This window comes from Mya arenaria, chromosome 2 (assembly GCF_026914265.1).
Source record: "Mya arenaria isolate MELC-2E11 chromosome 2, ASM2691426v1".
Lineage (NCBI taxonomy): Eukaryota > Metazoa > Mollusca > Bivalvia > Myida > Myidae > Mya > Mya arenaria.
In genome coordinates, this window is record NC_069123.1 from 37,192,817 (window position 1) to 37,220,731 (window position 27,915).

Sequence of the window (27,915 nt, forward strand, 5' to 3'; positions counted from 1 at the left end):
ACTTTATTCCTTTTACCTGAGTAATTGAATATAATTGAGGCAAATCTTTCAATATGGGCAGTTGATCCCTCGACAAGTTCTAACTAGATACTTTATGTTTAAAATAATAGTGTGTTCAAACTTTAATAACTATAATGAAGCAAAATATACACAAAGGAATTATTTAGATAAAGATCAAACAAATGCCAAAGAACAGCACCGAAGAGGCCGCATCTGTTTCGTAAATAACGCTATTTAAGGATATGACGGATGTTCAGGATATAATTGAGCATATGACATCTCTGGTTGTATTGATGCCGACTGCTTGTCGTTTTGTTGTGGGAATGAGTTTTAAATCGAATTCATACAGAGAAAGTTGTGGTCATTTCAAGAAAAGCTGTCAAGAACAATCAATAAATATCGTTTTTTTTGAGATTTTTGTCATTGTGATATATGAAAGACAGATAACCTTCCATTTTTATCTCGAATATTACATGGCGTTTCATGTTTCTTTAAAATATCATTGACGAAGTAGTCTGTTTTTTTAAAACATTAATTTGACTGGCGTGTAAGTTGTCTAAAGTCACATGACGAAAGTCGCCTTGAAAGCTGGTATTTAAATAAAACAAATGCAAGGATCCGAGTAACTTTAAAAAATATTTAGTTGCTGGTTGAAATGTTTATAATCAAAATCTAAGGCCATAATATCTTCAAATTAGCGTTCGTTATTTCCAGAAAATAATTAAATTCTTTAAGTAACCGCTCCTATTTGCCCCATGAAATATATAGAAAATGCTTAACTAGCACTTCCGTGCGAGCCATGTATTTTTTAAATTACGCAAATCATGATGTTAATGTCTGTGACAACTTCTTGAAGACTGTTACATGTATATAAATGAATATTATATGTTGAATAATTGATATAGTATAATCATTCTATCATGCTTTTACATTACATAATGAATGCCACTTAGTTGATTGACATGATGTGTCTGAAAATGCGGTTTCATATCCTGAGATGATTCTTATTACACTATACTTCGCAGTTTACATCATGAGATACAGTCTGATTACACTGTACTTGGCAGTGTACACCATGAATTATAGCCTCATTACACACACTGTACCTGGCGGTTTACTTCTTATATTTGTACTGCAAAAGAAATGCAGATAAATACAATAGATGCTAGATTGGCCCTAAAACATAATTTTAAAAATAGTTGGCATAGTAATTCCCTGCTGTGCACTGGTTTGACAGCAGGGGTCAAATTTCCTGCGTATTTGTTTATTTGGTCAGGACAATTTAGGGTAGATACTCTCATGGTCCCACTAATGCATATGGACAATACGCATAACTAATGTATTTATAATTCAACCGACTGGAAATAATCAATAAACAAATAAGATTAATAAGTTTTAAAGTAGTTATATAACATTTTGAATCCACTTCAAATGCATGGTCACCATTGTCATATCCAAATTGTGAATCATCATGGTTAAATCGTGTAGTGACTTCCTCGAAGTAACTTGGGTTGTTCTTCTCGGAGTCTCATGTTATGGTTTTCTCAGAGAGTCAAGTGATGGATTTCTCGGAGTCTCATGTTATGGTTTTCTCAGAGAGTCAAGTGATGGATTTCTCGGAGTCTCATGTTATGGTTTTCTCAGAGAGTCAAGTGATGGATATCTCGGAGTCTCAAGTTATGGTTTTCTCAGAGAGTCAAGTGATGGATTTCTCGGAGTCTCATGTTATGGTTTTCTCAGAGAGTCAAGTGATGGATTTCTCGGAGTCTCATGTTATGGTTTTCTCAGAGAGTCAAGTGATGGATTTCTCGGAGTCTCGTGTTATGGTTTTCTCAGAGAGTCAAGTGATGGATTTCTCGGAGGCTCAGGTGATGGTTTTCTCGGAGTCGCCTGTGGTGGTTTCTCGAAGTCTGATGTGGTGGTTTCCTCGGAGACTTATGTGTTTGTTTCCTCAAAGACGCATATAATGGTTTCCAGTGGTGGTGTGGAACCTTTTGGGAGTCTCTTGTACAGTTTTATTCGAAGCATCATGTGTTATATGATATCCTTGTGATTTAGAGATATATTGAAAAAAATACCTTAAAGGTGAAACTGTTCGTCCCAGCCTCTCTTAAAGAAAGGAACAGAATGTGTATAGGTACGCAATGTCTGAGCGGCGGCTTGAAATAACATGTTTATGTGTTGGCAATGTGCTCAAAACACACGTACCAGTATTATCTGTGTTTTTTTTATTCACCCAAAGCGGTAACCCAACAAGTTCCAGTAAACAAAGTTTTGAGGATTTTGATTTATATACTAATTTTACTAACTGATACGGCCATCTATGGCTTGTCCCTGTAGTGTCATTGTAATCTGCACTTTTTCATATTAACGCTGCTTGCTTCTTTGATGTTACGTTTTGTTCATGCTTTCTGTCATTAATATGATGACCGTATCGATAGATTCGTTATCCTTGTTATTAATCACATTCAACTAAATTCAGTTTGATGTATTTAACGCAGTTTGCATAATTCGCTTGGCAAACATTATCCATTTAATAAAGTGAAATAAACACTCTGTTTGTTAGTTTATATTCCGAATCAATGGCTTTTACTGAGATATCTCGATCCACAAGTGTTACTTCAAACAGCAAAGGGTTAATTAGTTTAGAAGACGATGAAATGAAAAAATATCAAAGATTCTTATGCAAGTTATTGTTTACCCTCGCTGTGGGTTGGACCAATTAATCCATTTAAAACGACACTTGTACTGTCTCATTTTAGGATCTGTCCGCAAGTTATTGACACAATTCTTCGTTGTATATGCCATCTTGTAACCAATTCTTCCGATCACTTGGAAAATAGCTGACATAACACGTGGTATTCCCGCAAAGATAACAGGATATTGGTTTTACAAAGCAAATTGCAACTGTTATGAAACTGGCTTTAAAATTCCAAGTACAATTATCTTTTATCTCAAACTGTCTGACAAGTTCGAAATCTGTAATTCTCTTAGACGTAAAACTTTAATAGTATAATAAATAAGAAATTTTGCGTGGGTTTGAGGAACCATTAAACCATTGTGTTTGCCTTGATAAGGGTCATTTCTGAAGATGAAGGAATCATCTGAGCTACGTTATTGTAATGGAGAGTCAACAAAATACTGTTTCGCCTCTTTCCTGACTTTGAGTATTACTCTCTCCATGGCCCTTCTTTGGAAGATACGGATGATACAAGCAATGCTGGTTATATAGACCAGTACTAAGAAGAGAGTTAGATGTGACTGAGCTAGGTTTCCGAAATGAGCTTGCTGACCTGTGGGTTCAATACTATCTTGTTGTAATCATATACATCAGAAAAGTATACGGGCCAAATTAATTTAAAATAGACGCAGCCGGAATCAAAACCATAAGTCAAGATTTCTGGCCCTTCGTCATAACATTCAGATGACTTCAACAACGTCATTTTCATAATAATCATATACAAACATGTAGCTCGAATTGATGGCATGTCGCTAAGGTTCAATCCAAATAATGAAAAAATGCAGATATATTGTTACTGCAGCTACTCTTTTATCAACATGCCGCTATTAACTTTGGAATCGATCCCAAATAGTTCTCTTATAATTAAAGATAAAATCTTAAGTCGAGGGATTTATCTAATTTGCTTGTTTGTCCAATTATCTCACTTTGTCTTAAAAAAAAGACGCTATTTGAAATTCAAAACATTAAATTTGAAACAATTTGGACTAAGATATTGGCTTTTGAAGCGATTATAACTGGAATGATGTGAATTGTGATTTTTTGTTGTCGACCTCGTGCGTAACACAGGCGTCAAATGAATAAATTCTGACAGTAATGTAATAGCCTTTTTCGTAAATGCAGATACATTTGTAAAACTAAGATAAATTCACGAGTTATGTAACAAAAGTGACGCCCAATGTTGCAAGTGATTCTGGTTTTGCAAATGTTGAATTTCAACTAGAATGTTTACACTTTATCTTATAATTGAACTGCCAATATTATGTCGTTAAGATTAACATGGGTCTATTTGCAATAATGTTATTCATGAGTCTCCTACCAATGAAATTTATTTCTGTAGTTTTATTTAGTAATTATTATGATTGCCTTTTTAAGTGTATTTATTGGTGCTATATTTGTTATATATAAGCTTATACATTCAGTTGAAAGATATGTCTGTAGTGTTAACAATATAGAGGGTTTTTCATAAGATCTTTGAAAACGAGTAAAATAAATTTTGAACTAAAACCAAAATTCAACACATGTTCTGCCTCTGTTAGCTAAAGTTAATGAAAAATGTCAATAACTGTCAACAATTATCAACGAAACGCGTGATATAAATAACGTCCTGACATGAATTTGGTTACTTCATTTCAACATTTTTACTTGGCACAACAGAAGCTATGTTTCTTTGGTTAAGAAAACGAAACCAAAATCTACAGAAGCAGTAATCATATTAGAAATTGTATTTTAAGTAACGGTAGTTAAAATAAAATGTTATTTCACCAAAAAAGCATAACGGAAATATACTATACCTTATATTAAGGTAACTTTGTTCGCAGTTGTTCTTTGTATTTTGTTTGTAAGTTTGTATTGCGCAGTACCTTAAAGTCGATTTTGGTGTATGAATGTCACTCTTTTCATGTAGGTGCCTACGCCCTAGGATCAATAGATCCCAGCCTTTACCGAATAGCAGACGAAGACGACGACTACGACATCCCTCAGGACCATCTGGGTCGTGCCTGGTTCGCAGTTCAGTATGAAAGGGAGACAGAGAAGCTACTCGTCACATTGATCAAAGCCAAGAATCTCCCTTCAAAGGCGTGTGCCGCGTCAAACGGATGTGATCCATTTGTCAGGTGTGTAGTGATCTGGAATCGGCTGTCATAATATTTGCACAGCTGGAATAAATGTGTCTGCAATTGAACCATTCTGTGTTAAGGTGTTATTTGTAGTTTACAGATATTGCGTTGGACTGATATATCTTATTTGTTCGAAACTCCACTATATCAATATGTCTGGTTAAAGTCATTCTGTTATCAAGAACTACTATTGCCTTAATAAAAGTAATTGTATCAATTTCCTATTACCAAGAACACCTATTCTATTTTCAATCAATTGAAATATACTTTTACATGAAATGTCTGCTTTTTGGAAATATGTCAACTATGTCAACAAGAAATTTGATTTTAACACGTTATTTATAAGAAATTGTATAACGAATCAACAAACGAGTAGTGAGTAACAAAAACCTTTGTTTTATAGTAGCATCAAAATGTGTCAATCTTGATCTTGATATGTTATTCAATATAATACTGATGAGGTACTAAAGATCGTAAATCTTAACCCGCCTGTTTCAGAATATACTTGATGCCCGATGAAAGAAGATATCTGCAAAGTAAATTCAAGAAAAAAACTTGCAACCCGAAGTTTGAAGAAAGTTACGTTTTCCAGGTAATATGACATTTAAGAAGAGTATATCATTACAATGATAGGAATAAAATTCCTTTTTTGTATAAATATTTTTTGGAAACTTAACGAAATGTAAACCTAAATTTAAGAAAACTCTGTATGTTTTCAACACTAGCAATACTATAGTGAGACCATAACGATGACGATGACAAAAATAATGTCAGTGAAATATCTGCTCGATGTTGGGTACCCATGGACTTATTAATGACCTCCTGTTTCGCTGAATTTTCCACGGTAGTAACCTTGACATTTTCTAATTAATATGTTGTGATCTTTGTATCAAGCGAAAACAATTTCCGTCTTAAAAATGACCTTTTTCTCAAGTTCTCAATCGGAATTTACAGGAGTCTTCATTCGATCTGTTATGTGTTAAAACGCAATTAAATGTTCAGTTTGGCATCCATCTTCTATCGCTATGATTTTACCATTTAAACGTATAAACATGCCATGCAGCGTCAAGCCCTATTTTCCTCCACGTCGCATATGTCAGCTCCGTTTACTTAGTCAACCACCTACTTCTTCTTGCAGAAGTTGATTTCTTGTATAATTATGATTTTTTTGCAGATAACGATATGTCAGGTCAGAAATGTCATTTTGTAGTAAATATTCTAGGAGCAGCTTCTGAAGATTGGCCACAAATAGGGATATGTCAGATATTACAATATTTCTATACTTTATTTCGTATAAAGTGACCAACTTCGAATATACATACTGATTGAGGTCACTACATAAATATATTATACATACCATATTACAAAGGCTTTTGGGGGTACTCGAAGGTCAGAGCTAATGTAGCAAAACGTTTTTACTTGAAAATACAAATAAAAAGATACTGAGCTCGCAAAGGAAATTATTGAAATTGTACGCGGGCGCTTCAGTCAACGCGTTTGTAGACAGTACATATAGATGATATTTACTGCAACCAACACATAATGTATTGAAACTGTTCATTAGCGCTTCAGTAAAAGTGTAGTGTATTCAGTACATTGCGTATACGTTACTGGAACCAACACATAAATTATTGAAAAGCTTCAGTTAATTTTTTTTGTATACATTACATATAAATTATAGCTACTGCAACCGACACATAATTTATTGGTTATTGAAAATGTTTCCAATCGTTTTAGTCAAAGCACCGTACCGTACATATTTCTTGTGCAACCATATCACAAGTTATTGAAGTTAAAGGCGTGTTTGATTTAGCGTTTTGTGTAAAAAAAATAACGAATTTGCTCTCTCTATGACGTCATTTCAACATCGCACAACGGAACTTGTTATGTCCTCGAGCCAGCGTTAGAGCGAACCTGCTCTATCGTATAAAAGTATACGTTGTATTGACCTTACATATGAGGGTTTAAACAATGTTTTAAAAAGGTCAGGGTCTTGTAAAAGAGAAACAGGATGGTTATGCAGAAAAGGGCACATTGAATCGGATTACTTGCATATTGTGAATTTGACCAAATTCATTAAATTAGAATTTAGTTTTTATTTAAAGCAAAGTAAATATTTAACAGCATTCAACATTTCATTTTAGAAGGGCATAAGTGTGCCCATGCTGGTCTCCATGAGGACAAAAGTGTTCTACTAGCAACGGACATAGTGCAACTCTTAAGCGAAAATATTAATATGTAGTGCATACATAATTGGTCGGGGTATATAAATTAAACCCCTTCCCCTATATAATGTATTTCAGGTTTCTAGTCGAAGTTTTGCGGATCGTGTGTTGAAATTTACGGTGTACGATGTTGACCGTCAGAAGAAGCATCACGTGATTGGTCATGCCCTGTATCCGCTAAAAGACCACGAATGTGAGGGAAATGAAAGGCTAGTCATATGGAGGGACCTCGAAAGTGAGGTCTTAGAGGTAGGATATTGAGAATAATTAGGTCGTTCAGATAGGACTGGAATGCTGTAATGGCGTTGTTTATATTGAATCGCGATAGTTGCGTTGTTTACATTGGATTGCGATTATGGCGTTGTTTTGATTGGATTTTAATGGTGGCGTTGGTTATATAGAATTGCAATAGTTGTGTTGTTTTGGTTGGATTGTGACGGTGAGTTTTTTTTTTTAAATGGTTTGTGTAAGTGAGATCGTTCAGGTTGAACTTGAACAGTGGTGTTGTTTAATGTGGTATGAAGTCGAGATCGTTTAGGTTGGATAACATATGATTTCGACATTAATACTGTTAAGATAGGCTCTAGGCAGGTCGGTTAAATTTCAATCTGAGAGTTAGGATGTCGTAGCCTACTGTTTGAATCGACTAAAGGAAATGCAGACATACGATAAGCAAGTAATATGCAGGCATTGTTCCATTTCATGTGTTGTTGAAATTTTCATCTGTGAGGTTTTGTAGTTAATATATTCTAATGTTTCTAAAACATATGGTGAAAATACAAGGGAGATCATCACTTATATCTCATACATCGAACATATATCATAGCAGTTTATAATGTTTGAGGTAAATTTTTGAAATGTATCAAAATAATAACAATCCAATAATCCAATTTATCAAAGATGATAATGGTCTATTATTAATTAAAATGATATTTTTTGTTATTAGAACCCTTTTTTTAGACATACACAAATGCTTAGCGTGAGTTTAGCATGCATTTTGCCCATGAGTGATAGACATTTAACGTTTACAAAGTCATTTTAGATTTGTTTTTATTAATCCGACCACCAAAGTGTATTAATGTATGGTTACAATGACTTTGTGGTTAATTTCCTCCGCCTCCCAGTAGACGGATTTCTTTAAGCATCTTAGAATGGCCTTTAACTTGTTACTATCCAGGAAAATAATTCAATACATCTAGCGTCAAATTCAAATTCAAACGTTTATTGCATGAAGGCCTCCAGCCCATATACACATATGCATACAATCAATTATAAACAAAGAGAGTGTTGACACATAAGGCAAATATGAGATGTTTACATTTTACATGCACACACAATTTAATAAGTTTCATGTTTTCTGCACACTTATGACTCCATGTTTGAAGATGCTTATTCTAGTTACATACTCATTAAGAAAAACACATTCGTTTTCAACATACTGGTCTTCCCAAATATAACCAAAACCATTTTATACAAATTCATGCGTAAAATAGTAACCCTGTTTTCATAACCTAAACTATCAAACTATTTCAACATATTATAACACAACTTAACATATCTATCATGAAGAAGTTTTAAAATTTTAAACCAATATTTTAGACATCGTTTAGAAGCATGAATATGTAAAGGAAAACGCCATAGATCACCCAAAACCGCATCATTGCATGATTTAAATGATATATTGAAAAACCTTTTACAAGCATACACGTGCACATTTTCAATAACATTCATTGGAGTCATGCCCAAAAGATCAGCATTATATAGCATATTTTTTGTACCAAACATTTTAAAAAACACTCTAGAGTTAACAAAAGGTAAAGAATCAATGTCTTTAAGCAGGCAATGTAAAGCTTTCTTAACTTTTAGAGCAGAGCTCTCAGACATTTTAAACAATGACAATGTACTACTAAAATATATCCCCACATATGTAAACCCTGATACTACTTCTATGGCTTCACTATTATAGTTCCACTTTTCATTTCGAGATAACTGCCCACCTCCTTTAAATGCCAAAAGTTTTGTCTTATTAATATTAACTTGCATTTTATTATCAGAACAAAATTAATAAAGAGAATTTAACTGCCTTTGCAGACCGAAAACTGTATCCGACAATAGCGCAACATCATCTGCAAACATAATAAGGAACACTTCTACATCGGACGGAGACAGCTGAACACCATGTGTCCCACATATTTCTATATAATCACAACCTTGTTTTAAACCAACTGGGCAACTAAATGGCTCAGTAACGCCTTCCTTACATCTAATACACTTTTTAACATCAGTATAAATTGCTTGAATAGCGTCTATACAGGTTCACAATCGAATTATACTTAATATGTCTGAACTTTACACAATTGTATATGTATTGCCAGACGACACAGGACCAGAAGGGAGAGATAATGGTGTCATTGAGTTATAACAACCACCTGGAGAGGGTCACTGTCGGTGTCTATGAGGGACGATCATTTACATGTAATGGAAATGCCCCGATTGGTAAGAAAACCTTAGATTATGTACTTTGATAGCTCTTCGATGCAAAAGACGGGGGTTTTTTAAACTGCGATTTATAAGCATGTTACATACATCAAATCAGTCACATAGTCACCATTTTTTTAAATTTTCTTTTTCATTAATTTCACGTTGCGCGATTCTGACGAATGTACGAAGCACACAAACACAAAATTCATAAAGTATATTTCAGTCAGTCTATTTTTTAACAAAGCATTTTCATCAACTTGCGTTTGTAGTAAACGGTAGCATATACCTGGTGTTTGCATTTTTGTGGGGGTCAATGCCAATCGAGGGTTTTGTAAATAAATAGTTTGGCTTAAGTATTCAACATTCACGTAGTAAATAACAGCCACCAAAATAGCTATATTATTTCGACGCAGCTGTTGTTTTGAAACGATTCTGTCGATTAAGCAACAACAAATAAATGCAGCTGCCAACCGTATGTTCCTTTTCTCGAGGTTAGATATTAATTGGGTACAGCCTTTTGTACTTCACCATATCGTTTCAATAAGACCTATCACAAAATTGTAATTCTGAGATGCCTGGTGCATGTAGATTAACTATGACAAAGGAGCGACGTCCAATCATTATTAGACGACAAAGTTTCTAGACGTAAAAAACATATCAGAAGAAAATGTAACAATTCGTGCAGGCAGCGAAAAACGAAACAACATTGCATGGCCTCAATCGGAGCTATTCGGCCATTCTTAATCGTCAACAACCTTGAATGTATATGGACGGTTTACAAGGTCAGAATTATCTATATTTAACTACGCTGCAAGTAGAGCAAGTTGTAATTTCAATTTAGCAGCTGAACGTTAGGACTTTGTTCTCAGGACTCTTAAATATTTAGGCAGTAATACACTTAACTGTGAATCAATTGACAAATAACACGTTAATTCTTCTAATTCAGCGGCATACACCCGAGGTTGATTCCGATGGAAAATGGTATATGTGTTCCGATTGTATATCGTAGTCGAAATGAATGAGCAATTAACTAAACACCTGCTTTGTTGGCTGTATTTTTATTTGGTACATGCTGAACTGCCCGATCATCAAGATAGTTAACGACGAATACATTTCACTTGTAACCATGAAAAAAGAGGCTTAATAGTAGTAATGTAGGAAGTTCTGTCTCGATATTCCGTCTGTAATTGGCTCTATGCTTATTTTTCCGTCCTGCAGTGTGTTACATACCTCGAAATCCTTCTTAGTTAACCTTGAAATAATTTCATACTTAAGTGATATGAAGTATGGTAATTGCCTTTGGCGTCCTAATTATAATGATTACCTTTTGACGCTTAATTGGGGATAACCTTTAGATTAAACACATTTATACATCCATATGATGTTCGGTTAATGCCAGATTATATCAAAACCTCCTATTGTTAAATTGTGCCTGGTACCTACGAGTATTGATGTTCTTCTTTTGAAAACCCCTGTTTTCGTTCTTGGCGGAACAACTTCATTCATTGCAGACGTGATCAGCGTAGTGTAGAAGTCACGGAATGGTTTTGCCGACCGTGGTACATCACTGTTTAACTCCATTTCAGATTCCTATGTCAAAGTGCATCTCATGGTACAAAACAAGCTCGTCAAGGGCAAGAAAACAGAAATCATAAAAAAGAACAGCAACCCTGTTTTCAATGAATCGTTCACCTTCAAGCTTCCAGTTGTCTCCCTTGACACGGCAAACATCACCATCACCGCTATGCAACACCAGACGGGATACAAAGGTTTGCATAGTTGGTTTGATATTACTTTAAATTTTCTGTTTCACTGAGCGTGTAAAGGCAGTAACTTTACTGAGTTGCAAGGATGGTTATTTCCCAGACATGCAAAGGGGGTCTACTCACTGACGTACAAAGGCGGTAAATTTACTGACTTTCAAGGGCGATAAATTTAATGACGTACAAAGACAGTAAATTCACTGTCATGCAAAGGGGGTTAATACACTGATGTACAAATGCGGTTAATTCACTGACGAGCAAAGGCGGTAAATTCACTGCCTTTGCAAGGATGGTTATTTCACTGACATGCAAAGGGGGTTAATACACTGACGTACAAAGGGAGTAAATTCACTGACGTACAAAGGGGGTTATTTCAGTGGCGTATAAAGGCGACAAAATCAATGACGTGCAAGGGGGGGGGTGTTCAGTGCAAAAGCGGTAAATTCACTGACATGAAATGGCGATAAATTCAACAGACCATGCAAAGACTGTTAATTCACAAGGCGTTAAATCCACTGACAAAGGTGCAAAGGTGTTATCTCTAAAAGTTGTTTTATTTGTGTCCAAATGTTAGCTCTAATGCTCTGTTTCTATCGTTTTGGTATCAATAAAAATCACTAAGTTGCATCCATTAACTGTGTTTCAAATGATTTATACATATATAACGACTAGCAGTACCGAACTGTTTTTGTTTACTTCCCAGATAAGATGATCGGCAAGGTGACTATTGGCTCGTTCATGTTCGCAAGGGGAAAGGAACTTCAGCATTGGAATGAGATGGTGGCAAACCAAAAGGAACAAGTTGTTAACTGGCATACTTTAGTCTCGTGAAAATAAACTATGCTCGTTTTGGATTTTTTTACCAAATTCATAGTGACATTCCGCCAGAAACATGTCTGTATGGTTTTGTTTTGCCGATGAGTGTCTATATTTGTGTTAAATGTTCAATCCTGTTCTTGCATCTGCATATACAAATCTACTCGTACACGCGATTATTTATAAAAATCCTTTTGTAATAACCAGGCAACTAAGTCCGATTTTAGTCTCTCTATTTAATAGTGAACTTGCTCTATTCAATAGTGAGCTTGCTCGATTCAACAGAGAGCTAGCTCTATTCAATATTGAACTTGCTATCTGTATTGAATATGCTCTATATCAATAGTGAACATGCTCTAACCAACAAAGAGTTTACTTTATTCAATGGTGAACTTGCTCGATCAAAATTGAATTTCTCTATTTAATAGGGAACTTGCAATATGAAAATGTGAACTTACCCTATATGATTGTAATTTTCGTCTGTACAACAGTCTATTTGCTCTATTCAATAGTGCGCGTGCAGTATTCAATAGTGCTCCATTCGAAATTGAACTTGCTCTTCCATTCCACTTACGATTATTACTTTTCAAACTAACATTTAACCTATTTTACTTTTTTACAGAGTTATCTATATTTCAACATAAAATGTAATTTTCCAGTTTTACATATTTCTGACACAAAATCAGCTATTATGCTTGACAGAACTTGGTGAAATAGTATGTATCAGCCTGTTTTAAGTATCAATATAACACGTGTGTGTATGCTTTGCCTTATAATTTTAAACGTATTACGTCATCATTTTTGCTTAAAATTAAGGGCAATAAAGAAGCAAGTAATCGTTAAACGCAATTTGTATTGTTACAATATCAGTTGTTTATTATTTGTCCTGACAATTAAAGCTCGGGACCCCAATTCTGATAAGTTTATCCCTAATGACGAAATTAATATTTATATTCGAAAACGAACATGGTTTTATTGTAACTGCTTAATATTGAAGATTATAAATACAATAACGATCTTGAAAGATTGTGCAGTGCCTAGACTCGCCTAAGCCCGAATTGCTTATGACGAAGCTTTTGACTGTTGTTCATCGTCATTAAATGCTCCATACCTATCGTGGAGTTTCCTTGAATAGTTGCAATGATCGACCATGATCTTCAACACTTAATATATATATAGATAAAAAACCGCTGGCGTCAAGTCATGCACAGCCCATCGCTCATTTGTGTAACAATTGAGATGAATTATACTTGTCGATAACCACAGCGTCTGTTTTATCATATTTTCTCAGAAACATTGACTAGTTATCCACTATATGTTTTGCAAATATTTTTTTCTTTTATTGCCAGAATAAAATATAGCTTTGAGGTCATTTCTCAGGCGTACGTGAATAATCAAAGGTTTTATGCACACTTTTTTTACTAAAACTAGATTGGCCATCGTTTTTGCCAATAAAGATAATCTAATGCAACGTTGCGTCTGAGCTCAACGTATTGTCAGCAGTTAATTGTCTCATGCATCATACAATTATTCATTCGGCAATCATATCACGGTATTGACAATTACTGTCACAATTGCTTTCCGTTTCACTAAGAATGTTTCTGAGTAATGTATAACCTTGGGGTATTAACATCAAAACGTGCTTCATATAATACCCCGCTGGAGTGAATATTAAAATACATCTTCATCATATCCATATTCAAACTAGCTATCGATTCAAATGGTCTTCATGGGCCTTAAAAATGTTAAAATATCTTGAAATGTTTATGTGGTTATGTGTTATTAAGTTTTCTTCACACTTATAAAATGTTTTGAGTATTGTTATGAAATCTGGTAGTGATAGGAGATCATATTCAACAAGAGTCTTGCTATATGGAGTAAATAATGGAACTCCTTGAAATGTCATTGTTGATTTATAAATTGACTTCAAAATTAAACATATGACTCAAAACAGCCCACAAGGATAACTTCGTCTTATTTTCCAAATGTAATTTAAACAAACGATAAACTCAACCGTACACTTAATCTATCTTTGTCATGGGAGACGTAACAAATGAAGGACAGACGTAACAAATATTTTTTTCTTGTTGCATGTCTACTATGACCCAATGGGTACGTATGTACGTCAAGGATAAATCTCTAATATACTCTAAAATTGTCGCTATAGTATTGGAAAGAGTTTCATTGCTCTTGCAAATGCTTTGATTTAGAACAGACGGTACACGTGAGCTCACATCCATTGACGTATGGGGGACACCTGAGCGATGTACAAGAGGCATGGACAAAGAAGACAGCCGTTCGTCCTCATATTTGCCTCCACCCATAAGTACTGCTAGTCTAGCATCAATACATATGAACCCAGGTTTACCCGAATGGTCCGAATGGTCGGCCGAGAGGTATTTCTGGTACTCTAGTGTCCATCCATCGTAGCACATGTTCATCGCCGGATGTAGCATGACGCTGGACCGTGCTGTCGACAGACGGCGCACGGGACGTTCTTATTGTCTTATTCTTATAATTATAAGGCGCCAACTCGGTAAACCTCGTTTCCGCAAGACACCATACTCTCGGGTCGGGATGAACCTTTCTTACACTCTCAGTCATGGAAGATACTTATAATCTGATTGATTTTGAGCACATACGTTTAAAGATGTTTACATTTTAGATTGTTCGCTCACTGATAAGTTTATTAGTACGATAACTCTTCGACTTCAAGGAATATTAATATCAAGGTTGAACTCACAACTTGCATTTGTTCTTGTTCGTGAATTTACACGTATTACTTTTAAAACTTGTGGTTGAATTTGAAAGTTATTTTCAAAATCTCTCTTTAAACTTTTACTTGTACGCTCACTCACGCTCACTTGTAACGCTCTTCACGTTTATTGTATTCATACTTTGACGTCGTAGCGTAGAAACAAAACACAGTAACAAGTATACACAATACACGTACACGGGCATTTCCGAGCGGAAACCCTTACAACGAGGAGTTCCTGCAGGCTTTAAACGACCGCCAAACCCACGTCTTGACATGGAGGTGTAAGTTGTTGGAAATTTCACAATCTGTAGAAACTAAGAGAAACTTATACACAATTCCTGTGTCCTCTTTATCAATAACTGTAGAACTGTTAGAAATCTTTAAAGTGTACGTGTTTGAACTGTTCAATCTAAAACATTCAATGCATGTTTAATGCATTTGATTAATTAGGTACGGTAGCCCCAGGTTATTGCATTTTCAAATGTCATAATTGTTAAAGGATAGATAAGAAAAACGAGGTACCAATTAAGTTCAACGTTGTTAAAAGTCCACTTTTATTTATATAGGGAACAGTTTACCTCTTGTGCCGTAACATGCCTTCAATTCAATAAAATCTATTTGCCAGGTTATTTTACAGTCCATTCACGACACACTTAATTTACTCTTTAATGTACGTTTTAACTAAGATTGTTATTAAATACGACTTCAGGTATATTGTTACTGCAGCTACTTTTTATTGACTTGTCGAATTTGAGTTTGGAATCGATCCCAAATAGTTCTCTGAAAGTTAAAGATCAAATCTTAAGTCGAGGGATTTATCTTTAATGTTTTTTTCTCTCACTTTCTCTAAAAAGACGCTATTAAAAATTCAACATATTTAATTGGAAGCAATTTGGAATAAAATATTGGCTTTTGAAGCGATTATAACTAGCATGTTGGGAATTGTGAAATTGTTTTTGTCGACCTCGTGCGTAACACAGGCGTCAAATGAATAAATTCTGACAGAAATGTAATAGCGCTTTTCGTAAATGCAGATAGATTTGTGAAACTAACGATAAATCAATGAGTAATGTAACAAAAGTGACGCCTATGTTGCAAGCGATTCTAGTATGTTGAATTTTAAGTTGATATTCACACTTTATCTAATGTTTAAAGTGCCAATTTTATGTCATGAGTCTGTTATCAATGAAATCGATTTCTATTATTCGAATATATTTATCATAATGATCGAAATGATTGTATTTTTAAGTGTATCTATTGCCCCTATATTTCTAAAAAGGGTGCCTACACTCTCAGTTAAAAACGTGTGTCTGTAAAGCGATGTATTACCATGAAAAATATAGCGGGTTTGTCATAAGATATTTGAACAGGAGTAAAATAAATTTCATTCTTACACCAAAATACAAAACATGTTCTGCTTCTGTTAGCTTAAGTTTATGAAAATGTCAATAACTGTCAACAATTGACAACAAAACCCGTGATATAAATAACGTACTGACATCATTTTGGTGATGTTAATTTAACAACTTTACTCGGCACAACAGAAACTATGTGTCTTTGGTTTAAAAAAAAAACGAAACCAAAATCCACAGTAGGAGTGATCATATAAGGAATCGGTTTTTTTGATAACGGTGGGTAAATTAAAATGTTATTTCACCGAAAGGCCTAACAGAAATATATCATACCTTACATTAAGGTAACTTTGTTCTCAGTTGTTCTAAAGTTTGTAGTGCGCAGTATCTTATATTCTAATTTGTCATGAAGCATAATAATTACTCTTATCATGGATCAATATATCCCAGCCTTTACTGAATAATAGACAAAGACGACGACTACGACATCCCTCAGGATCATCTGGGTCGTGCCTTGTTCGCAGTTCAGTATGAACTACGACACCCCTCAGTCTCTTGTAATGAAATTCTTGTTTTTGATCGAGAGTTGGAACTTCTCGTATAATTCGGTTCTTCTAGGAAAGCATATTAACGTTGATTTCAAGGCAAGTTAGAATCCTTAAAATTGGTAGGTTTAAATATTTTCAGACCCGCGTCTTCTTGGAACCGTAAATTTGCAAATACTTTCATTATCTTAATACTGCACATTAGTGGCGCTATCTGCGAATTGTAAATCATTGGTTTTGTTTCTTCTACATCCTCTTTGTTCATTGACAGTAGAAATTAAACCTCTTAAACGCTTAATTGATTAGTTATTTGAAAGAAACAGCATTTTCCAAGGTGGCTTAGTTTTCACATATAAAAGAATAAAAACCTATTGTTATCGTCATTTGCTAAATAGGGCTAAAGTAGGGCAATAGGGGAAATTAAAAATATTCATTTAAATCATCACGATATACCAGACATTCGTAACATTATCCAAGCAAAAGGCCACAAAATATTGGTTTTCAAATTTATTTTTTTTCTTTAGAATTGTGTGAATAACTATTATGTTTTTCACAGACAGGACATTCAAACCATTTATTTTCTTGCATTTTAATATTTGTCATTTAGGAAACTATTTTCTGGAATGTTCAACATTTCTGTAAATGCATAAAAATGCTGCAATCGCAATATTACCTTTTTCTAAGAAATCTCCACAGACGGTTTGAACGCAGTCAAATTGTAGGGCTACATTATTTAAAATAATATATCCTTACATAAATGAAAAGCTATGTTTGAGAGTTTAGCACATTTAAGGACGAAAGGAGTAAATTAACACTCGTTTTAAACTCATAACATATGCAAAAACAGAAATAGCATTTGATGCCAAACTGTTTGACACTATCAAAGCAAAAATGACTTGTGTTTTTGATGATTGCATCTATTTTAAGACAGACACACGTTTTTCTTCATAAAGTAAATTTAAGAAACTGATTTTGCTATATGAAAATGAAAATACATAAGAAAACTTCTTGACATCGTTGATAGTCTGGAACTATTTGTAAACATATGACAAAATCATAATATCAAAAGAAATTTCTGTTCATTTCGTAAAAAGTCATCAAAAATGCTTAACTCGTGAACACGCCAAAACGTTTCGCATAGGACACATAACAAAATACTTTACCTCACTTAATGAAAGTACTGAAATCATTGCAGGAAAGGGTTTGCAATATGATGCTATATTTGGAATTGGTACCTTGAGAGGCGTATTGGCATGTGAACTGTTTTAAGAATGTTTTCAGAGATATGGAATTCCCAGTGTAAAATTCGGAGCTTGTGTTATATCGTAAAAAGTGGAACATCTGCAGTATTCTTGGAACTCAAAGAAAGAAAGGATTATTAAGTGAAACAATCTATTGCCGTATTGCAATTGTCACTAAGAGTTGAATCAAAAGTGGTTCAAGTAAGATCATGGATTATGACAATTTCGTCAAATTTTGAATAACAGTCAGTTATTGCAGCGATCAAGCTGGTATTTGAACAGAATTTGATATGGTATGCTCATAAACACTGTTACCAAGCTACGTACGGATATGTTAAGTTTCCAGAACCGTATGCAAGAAAAAAGGTAGAGAACGAAGATAAAAAGTTTCATTGGTATTTATTGCTTCACGCTGAATGAGAAGAAAACAAATGCCGACTACGCATAAAAACGAGTGAAATTCATACACAGGTGAACCCGCCCTTTGTTCATATTAAATAGGTGTTAAGTAAATAATTGCATTCACCTTTTATTTCTTTTTTTTGAGGTCGTGACGGCATACGCGGCGGTGTCATCCCATAATGTCGAGGCACATTTGTATACTCTAAAACTAAACAACAGATTAGTTAATGTTCATAATATTACTCATATGTATTGGGATTGTTATCACTGTGAACAGTCAATAGGAACAAAGTAATAAACCACTGCTGGATTTATGCAGATGACATCAAATTGATCAACGTGACTATAAAAACTTCAAGTTGGTTTTCTATATGATCTTGTTTGGAGTCACTATGCGTAAGATAAAGCCTTGAAGGCAAAGGCAGAGCAGTTTTCTTTCACGCATAGGAATTATATGTGTCCTTCAAAGTCAGGCATTGCTGTTATATGTTATATTATTGACGGTCAATACATAATATCCGCGTCCTGATTAAGAGTTGATACAAAGTGGCTTTAGCAATAAAAGGTAAAGCCACAAACAGACAATGTTTAAAAGCAGCGACACATGTTGGCATGAGGAAGTCAATTTGCAAATCAACGTTCTGAAAGCTTTTTCTGGTCATTGTTTCGTGCAGGTGGCTTAGATCGGGAAACTAGGCCAATCACAAAATTCGATTAGTCTCCCGCGTCATTGATAGATAGGGAGAATATAGAAACAGATTCACATCAAAGAAAACTATGGTAAGGTTTGCCATACAGTGAAATGTGTTGCCTGGCTATGCCATACCAAATTGATACCGCGTTAGGGTTAATTTCCAATTTGATAAGCTACATGCTAGGCATGGAAAAAAACAATTGTCAAGAAAAAGTGTGACTTACTGTTAAAACATGTGTCGGTTAAAAAATTGCCTGAAGCAAATAGATTTACATCGAATTAACTACAATAGTTTATTCATACATTATAAGTGTGGACTTTAAAAACTGTATCTTAACATTTTCATATATACATTTTTAAAACCTACATAAAAGCATAAGGCGCAGACCAACTGAAAATAACGACGTTTACATTTCCTTCTATAATTTATTAAAAAAATCAGTTGGCATAGCGCTCGATGTGTTTCTAATAAGTATTTAAGAGAAGAAAAATTATGAACGAATGAGTTTCGCTCACCAGTATTTTGCGATAATTGAGTGATAAGTGACAATCTCAATCTTCCTTAATTTTCCTTGTTCTGCCTCATGTTTACCCTTTTTATTATTCAACCAGAAAAACAATTGAACGGTTTGTTAGCATATTCACACTTTTAGTTCGTAAACGTTTTTGTAAGTTAAGATAAAGTAGTTGTTTGTTGTCTTAACCTGACGTCAGTAAGTTGAGATATCGCGTTCGTTTATTGTCTAAATCTGACATAAGTTAGCTGAGATATCGCATTCGTTTGCTGTATCTTGTTGACTCTTGTAGTTTGGCTGCCTAGTTCAATTCACCAGTATTCAGTAAAAGTAACGCCTTCGGGTTTGCCCATTCTGTTTCAATAAGATTTTTCAGTCGATAATCTTATCCTGCTGTAATAATATCTAAATTGAAACGCAGTATACGCTAATACTGGCATAATTTCTACGATAAATGTTCTGAGGATGTTTAAATTAAAACGCAGTTTACTCTAAAACTCGCATAATCTGTACGATAAATGTTACTAGAATATTTTCATTGAAACGCAGTTTAAGCTCAAACTGGATTACACATTGAACGTTACGATCTTAAGCCTTCCAAGGGTCTGTTTTTCGGGATGTATTAGAACATCTCATCATAATGTCACCCTTTTTTCGTCAATATTTTTTTTACATAAAATTATGTTCGGGGAAATCTGGGTTTAGTGGTAATTATTATGTTATCAAGTATTCACGCATCAAATAAAAGTGAACAAGACATTCATGCAACGTGAGTAGTTAAAACATAATTGGCCATTAGAAATTCTTTAAAGAAGCATTTTATTAGTAAAAGGAGATTATTTGAGGAAAAATATTTGTAATCATCGTGACATGTAATCGTCTTGACATGATGTCAGCTTCTAAATCATGTCTTCCAGCCATAAACTGTTATCATTCGTATGCGATAGGAGCTGCAGTTGAATTTTCAATCACTGACATTGGCAATAGCAAAAAAAAAAATGATTTTAATCTATAAAAAGTCCGAAACGGGAATTATAACGTAAAGAATAAATCAAGCGTTATAAAAAATAAATATTTGTGACTTCTACTTCTTCAGTAAACTTATGTATTCAGATTACAAAATGAAATGTTAAACAATGGTATACGTGCATGGGATTTAAACAAAAGCAGACCTCCGACTACTTTCTAACTATACTCCATGAAGACTAAATGCTAGCACATTTCAAAGCATTCATAATCATACTGACAGTGTATCTAGGGATTTTTAGTGCAAGGAGTCAACTATTGATCGTAGGTTCTGAGCCGCCGTCGCAGACAAAAGATATTGCCCACAGTACTTTCATTGTCATCATTCAAGAAATTAATATATCGTTAAACTAAGCGTAAGTAAATATATAATGTTCCAGAAGAGTCGGTCTAGCGAAGAATATAGCATTCATTGCCAATCAGTTATGATGAAATGGGAAATTATGACTGGTATAAAACTTTATGATAGTCTGTTCTTAAGAAAATTGGGCAGTGCGCAATGCGAAATGCATCAAGACAACGTAAATTTAAAATACCACATTGGAATAATGTTGAAGGAGAAAATATTCCAAACAAGTATGTATTCTGAGTTAAAATGACCTTTAAAGTATCAAAATCTCTCTTCCGAAATTTTTAAACATCAAACTGGTCGAAGGTTTACCTAAAATAACAGCTTTTATTCCTCAACCTAAAAGCTTGAAAGTAATAACCGAGAGAAACACGTAGAGCCCAAAACACGTCGAGTATTTTTTGAGAATATATAATCGTGCATCTCTGATTCAAAATCCTCACTTAAACCGTTGCAAAGTCGGAAAACGTATATCCCCTCCAGTTAAATGTAGACTTTAATCGATGTTCACTCCCACCGCCGCCTGTGTAGTATACATACATTTCCAAGAAAAAAGTCGTATTAATTTCGGATATCTTTTTGTCTGTTTGAACTGTTTCAATTGCAATTTTGAAGAAGAAAAACAATAAGGAAAGAAGACAGTTTTCAGATATTTTCTTTACTGAAAGAACATCATATACTGTTTATCTGTAACGTTTATAACCATCGGATATCAGACATAGCCTTAGAAAACTATAGTTTCCTACGCATAAACAATTAGATCAGGCATAATCAAATTATAAAATTTCATTGATTAGAAAGCACTATAGAACCCGTATCACAATGTGAAGACCTAACAAACAGCATGATGTATTGGTTAAATGCGTAAGCACATACGATGTGTCATTGTTGGATGGTTAGATTTATTAACTGTGCTGTTTTGGTTTGGATTCACGAAGAAGCATACTGCAGACTGATTAGAATTGAATACAGACTAATAAGATTGACGACATTCCCAAAGTACCAAAAACTTACATCATTGTAAGAGTACATTCGTTTTGGATAAATTGTGTAAATGAGTCAGATAATTTTCCGACTTTCATTTATGAGACTTTGAAAATGACTTAGGCTAATGAAGAGTAATTGCTGATACATTTTAAAGATGATAACGTGACTGACAGTTCATGTAGGGGTGATGAGTGTACTGAGATAAGCCCTGATTGCAGGTCCGAAAATGCCCGATGCAGACAAAATAAAAGGACAGATATGTCTTCATTGTCACAATTTAATTTAAGTAATTACCGCGTTAAACTATGTTACATTAATAAATTATGTTCCAGAATAGTCGGTATAGCGAGGAAGATATGGTCTAAAGACATCCAGTTATAATGAAATGAGAAAATATGATTGAATTAAAAATTTACTGTATACAGTTCTTTTAGAAAATGTGCAGAACAAATATGCGGGCAGGCACGAAAAGTATGTTACAAATTTTCAATGTAGCTTATAACCGTTCGCGGTTGTTTATTATATATTTTAAAATTGAATTTGAACGATATGTATTTCTAGATTAACACCAACGCCATAATTTCATATAGTACGACTTAGTCCTTAAACTTGATGCATTTTTATTTTGCCTTTCAATTGCTATTGAGGCCTTTTTTGAAGTCAACAGACCAAACACTTGTATTTGTATTTCATTATGAAATGCGAATATGTGTTTTGTCGCTATCAACAAGTGAATGACGTTGGGAAGTCCAATAAGTATCAAGAAATGCATAACGCAATGACATTTCTACAACACACCTTTGGGAATTGCAGATATAATTTGTATTATTTGTGAAAATCACACTTCGAAACATATTTAAAACATATATAGGTCAATGACGTATTATCCAGATACAAATTTCATATGAAAGACGTAGTTCGTCATATGATGGGTTGCTGTATTGCCAAGTCTTCTTCCGTGACAAACTGGTTGCGTGGTTTTCAAGTATGGAAATTGGCCTTGTCATTCGGCAATTGATGTATAGCTATTTGACTTACGTGATATTGCACTGCCTGTTTTAAATCATAGCAAAGAAGGAAATCACGCATATGTAGGTCGCGGTTTGTTCAATATTTAGTGTTTCGTCTACTTTTTTAAGTTTACAAATATATATTTTGTATTATGAAAATTGTCACTTATAACGACTTAAAGCATATATCAACTCTTCTAGCTTCGTTCATGCTCTACAATTTCAATTGCAGAATACCTGACTGATATTACAAAACCTATGCTTGAAGAAGCTCGTGTCAACTGCTATAAAAAAAATAGCCATTGGCCCTTCTCTGAGGTTCTACCTTACTTGATTTACCTACCATATTGTTCATACGTCATTGCAGCGAGATTTTATTTCACGGTATACCCTGAATTGCATGTCAATCTAAATAACTGTAGGAGCGAGGTGTTCTATCCTGTTAGTAAAACCGAAGAAGGACACAATAGAAATATACCATTTCTTATGCATAAACAATTGAATCAGGCATAATTCTATTATACAAATTTCGTTGACAGGGAAGCACTCTGGAAGTCGTATCTTAATTGGAAAGGACAGCTTAATAAATAGCATGATTATTGCTTGGAGACAAATGCTTAACCAAATCGAATGCGATATGCTTTTGATGGATGGTTAGATATACTGACTGTGATTTTTCGGTTAAGCTTCTCAAAGAAACAGATTTATATATTTAGAACTGTATTTCTTATCAATCAGAATGACGAGGTACCAAAAAAGTACAAAGTCGTAAAAAGTCCTGTTTTATCTAAAGAAGGAACAGTTTACCTCCTGGGCCGTAACACGCTTCAATGATTTCATTTAGTTTATTTGCCTGCTTATTTTACAGCCCAATCACGACATTTACATTTTTCTCTGTTATGTACGTTAAGGCTAAGATGGTTGTCGAATTCGGACCCAGGTCTCATTCATAAGGTTCCCACGTTTACACTTGTAAACGGCGTCGTGTCGTTTATCGGCCGTTAACATTTACAAAATAGCAGAACGTTTAACCGAACTGGTCAGTGTGCGAAAATATCCCCAGTATTTCCAGTAGGCGATGTCAGATACGTCAGGCAAACGGTCTGAAGTGTGGCAACATTTTACTAAATTTGAAAAAGATTGTCGTACGAAGGTTAAGTGAAACATCTATGGAAGGGAATTGTCTGAATATTCGGGGGGAAATACAGGGACAATGACGAATTATTTGAAGCACGTGCACAAACCTCTTAAACAATAAACAGTTTTTAAATATGAACAGTCACTAACAATTCCGTCTTACAACATGCTGTTTTACGGTTATTTGCTTTGTTCCTGAAGGTTAATAGTTAACACGAATTTCTAAATAAATATTTTTTACAATTATTTTACATTATTCCCCTTGAGAAGACCACCTTGATTAAAATAGAAAACCATGACGTCATAAAATGTGTGTATACGGCGTAAATATGAATAAATGATCGGGAATGAAAATAAAATACTGAATTAATTTTCGCAAAGATTTATGGTATACAGGTAAACAGAATACTGACTATTAATACGTGCAGACTAAAAAAATAGTGGACATTTATGCATCCGAACAACATTGTACAAGGAGTCAATGGAGCATGTAGATATCTAGTGTATACATGTACGTGCATACTGGCAGCATCGATTTACTATGACGTTTTGTAAATTTAATCGTTAAACCAGATGTATTTTCCTAGCAAGTTGCATGTGTTTGTTTGTTTTGTTATAAGTGAATATTGTGAAGGAGAATGCTCCTGACCGGTCAAACACCTTCCCATATCACACACCTATCACTTGTCTTGTTTCTATAACTTTTCAAATGAAGCAGAGACAAGATGTCGCCAACATGTATGAATGTAACATTAATATATATCAGCAATGTGCGTTGAACGTTGTTCCGGTTTGACTTATGATCCTTGTTCTGTTTAACAAGCTTGCAGACAAGATAGAGTCTATAGACAATCCAATATGAGAAAATATAATTTATATGTTCAAATATTTATTTATTTTTATATTGCTTTTCATTTGCATTTATACTGATTTGGATATTTTGTATTAGTTGTGAAAAAGATATTTGTACAAAAACAAAATAAGCTTTTATCAATATATATCAAATACGTAGGTCGTTATATAACGGACAAGTGTCAATTGGTTTTCCCAAGACGAACAGCTGCGTGTTCTTTTAGGATGAAAATTTGCCTTCTCTGTTGACAATTGACGAATAGCTGTGTCTCAAATGTCTTTGATTTATGTGAAATTGCCTTTGTTTGAATCGTTGCCGAGAACGAAATCACATACGTACGTAATAGTAGTTTACGAGTATTGTGAAAAATGGCAAACGATTAAAGTTTAACACAAACATCTGATAGTTTTGCTCAATTCGATATATTAATATTGATAAAACTAAACTTTCGTCATCTCTGACTGATATTGCAACACCAACTGAATGTGCTCGTGTTGATTACCAATAAAAAAGACAGCGTTACGCTGAGGAACTTATGTGGTATATCGTTGTCCGTTTGTGCCATACGCCATTGCAGTTAGATCTTTTTTTTCTTGCAATTTATACTCAGAATTTCATGTCAATCAAAATAATTGAAGATTTGACGTGGTAAATCCTGTATGTAAAAAAGAACGAAGACACGATGGTGAAATTGATTTTCCTACGCATAAACAATTGGATTAGGCATAACTCTATTATACAAATGTCGTGGACTGGAATGCGCTCTAGGAGCCGTATCACAATCTGTAAGAAAGACCTTAAAAACGCCTTGATTTATTGGTTGGAGACAAATGCTTTACCGAAGCAATAAAAATGAATCTTTGTTGGATGGTTAGATTTATTGACTGCATGTTTCAGTTGGCGTTCGCAGAGAAACAGAAGAAATAAACGGACAGTGTTCAGACTGATTTCATTGACGCCTTCACTAATTTGCTACATCAGTTCAAACTAATTTGGAACGACTCCATTTATTTCGATCACAATAGTGTGTATATCCACATTTTCTACTCGACCAATTTTTCTGGTAGTTTGATTACAACCTGTCAGTACTTTCAAACAACGACATAATAACAAACTGGGTTTTTTGTCATGTCACATCCTCGTCGCCGTTATCAGTAATTTTCATCATGAGAATAAAACCTCCATTACACGTTTTGTCAGTCGAATGGTCTGCTCTTCTAGAGGATGATATATTGATGTCGGGCTTAAAGTTGAGATAGTTTTAACTATATATGGATGTCATAGTTTATCTAAGATGTTAAAGTCTTGGTTATTCCTTGATCATAACAAACTAGATTTGCATGGAAACTTGTTTATGCTTTCCAAATTGAATGTAAAGACAAAACACACATAATCATTTCTTCACTTTATTCCTTTTACCTGAGTAATTGGATATAAATGAGGCCAATTTTTCAATAAGGACTTTTTATCCCTCGATTAGTTTAAACTAGATACTACATGTTTAATATAATAATGTGATAAAACTATCATAATGAAGCAATTGTACACAAAGAAATTATTTACTAGATAAAGATGAAACAAATGCCAAAGTATAGCACCAAAGAGGCCACATCTGTCTTGTAAAAAAACGCCATTAAAGGATATCAAGGAGGTTTAGGTTATAATTTAGCATATGACATCACTAGTTGTATTGATGCTGTTTGCTTGTCGTGTTGTGATGGGAATGCGTTTTAAATAGAATTCATGAAGAGAAAGTCGTGGTCATTTCAAGAAAATATTTATTTTTTGAGATTTTTGTCATTGTAATATAAGGAAAGACAGATGACTTTCCATTGTTATCTCGTAGATTACATGGCGTTTCACATTTTCTTTATTATACGAGGGTTGATCCAGAATTACGTGGACTTTTTTAATGATTCAAATATCGTTGCACATAGAACATATAAAAGTCACATACAATAGATAAAACTTATATGGTATATTTCCTGAGATTTTCAGAACGAAACATACTTTATTTGCTGAATTACAATGCATTAATGACATATGGTTAAACCCGACTGGCGCAGTCCAGTGACGTTATTGACGTTGCGCTTATAAAGCGTCACATTTTTTCGAAGTATTTCCCACCAACACTGACACACTTTTCATGGCGCGTAATCCACTGCGTATAAATATTCGCATACCACTCTATAGAAAACGTGGATATCGTATCATGCACATTTACTTGCAGTTGATGGAATATATTTCATAACAGGTGCGTACAAATTGCTGTGAGGATACATTGATACAACTTTATCAATATCTAAATATTTAATTTAAAATAAATCGTCTGATTTTTTCTGCGCGGCAGATATTTGTGTGTTAGTAGATATTAATGTACATTTTTACGTTTACCGTCTAACATTAATGTGCAAATAAATGCTGGTGCTTCCCATACTTGTTTTCAGTATATTAAAACCTAGGTTTAATGGTTAGACTAAGCAAATATGCGTGTTATTGAAAGTTATTTCGTAATCAAGCAACCAATTGAACAAATATGTTAATATTTATTTGGTTAGACGTCTTTAACGGCAATGTTCTATGATGCGTATGTCTTATGCTGGCGAAACATTGTGACGTTTGGAAGACATAATTTCCGACAAAAGGACATGCAAAGTAAGGCTTATCTTTAGCAAAATATTATCCCTTTCCTTATTCCTTAAATGATATGTAGGCTTCTATGTTATGGATAACAATGAAAAGAAAAAATACACAACATATATTGCAATCTACAAGCTATCGTGTGGTATTCGTTATTGATTGGACAAATTAGCTTCGGAAACGTATCCAGGCCATACTATCTTCAAATTAGTGTTCATAATTTCAAGAAAAATAATTAGATTATTTAAGCGACCGCTCCTA

The 27,915-nt window shown here is 34.2% G+C and overlaps 1 protein-coding gene across 6 annotated transcripts in view; it reads left to right on the top strand.

Annotated features, from left to right (window-relative positions):
- LOC128218821 (synaptotagmin-15-like) overlaps window positions 1–13,060 on the top strand; it is a 198,956-nt gene extending 185,896 nt beyond the window's left edge. For all 6 annotated transcript variants that reach the window (XM_052926557.1, XM_052926544.1, XM_052926550.1 and 3 more), the window contains 6 exons: window positions 4,647–4,857; window positions 5,359–5,452; window positions 7,164–7,334; window positions 9,461–9,581; window positions 11,153–11,335; window positions 12,033–13,060. In XM_052926557.1, the coding sequence (XP_052782517.1) occupies window positions 4,647–4,857; window positions 5,359–5,452; window positions 7,164–7,334; window positions 9,461–9,581; window positions 11,153–11,335; window positions 12,033–12,160 (908 nt within the window). In that variant the 3' untranslated portion in view covers window positions 12,161–13,060. The remainder of the gene's footprint in view (window positions 1–4,646; window positions 4,858–5,358; window positions 5,453–7,163; window positions 7,335–9,460; window positions 9,582–11,152; window positions 11,336–12,032) is intronic.
- Window positions 13,061–27,915: the final 14,855 nt, after the last annotated feature.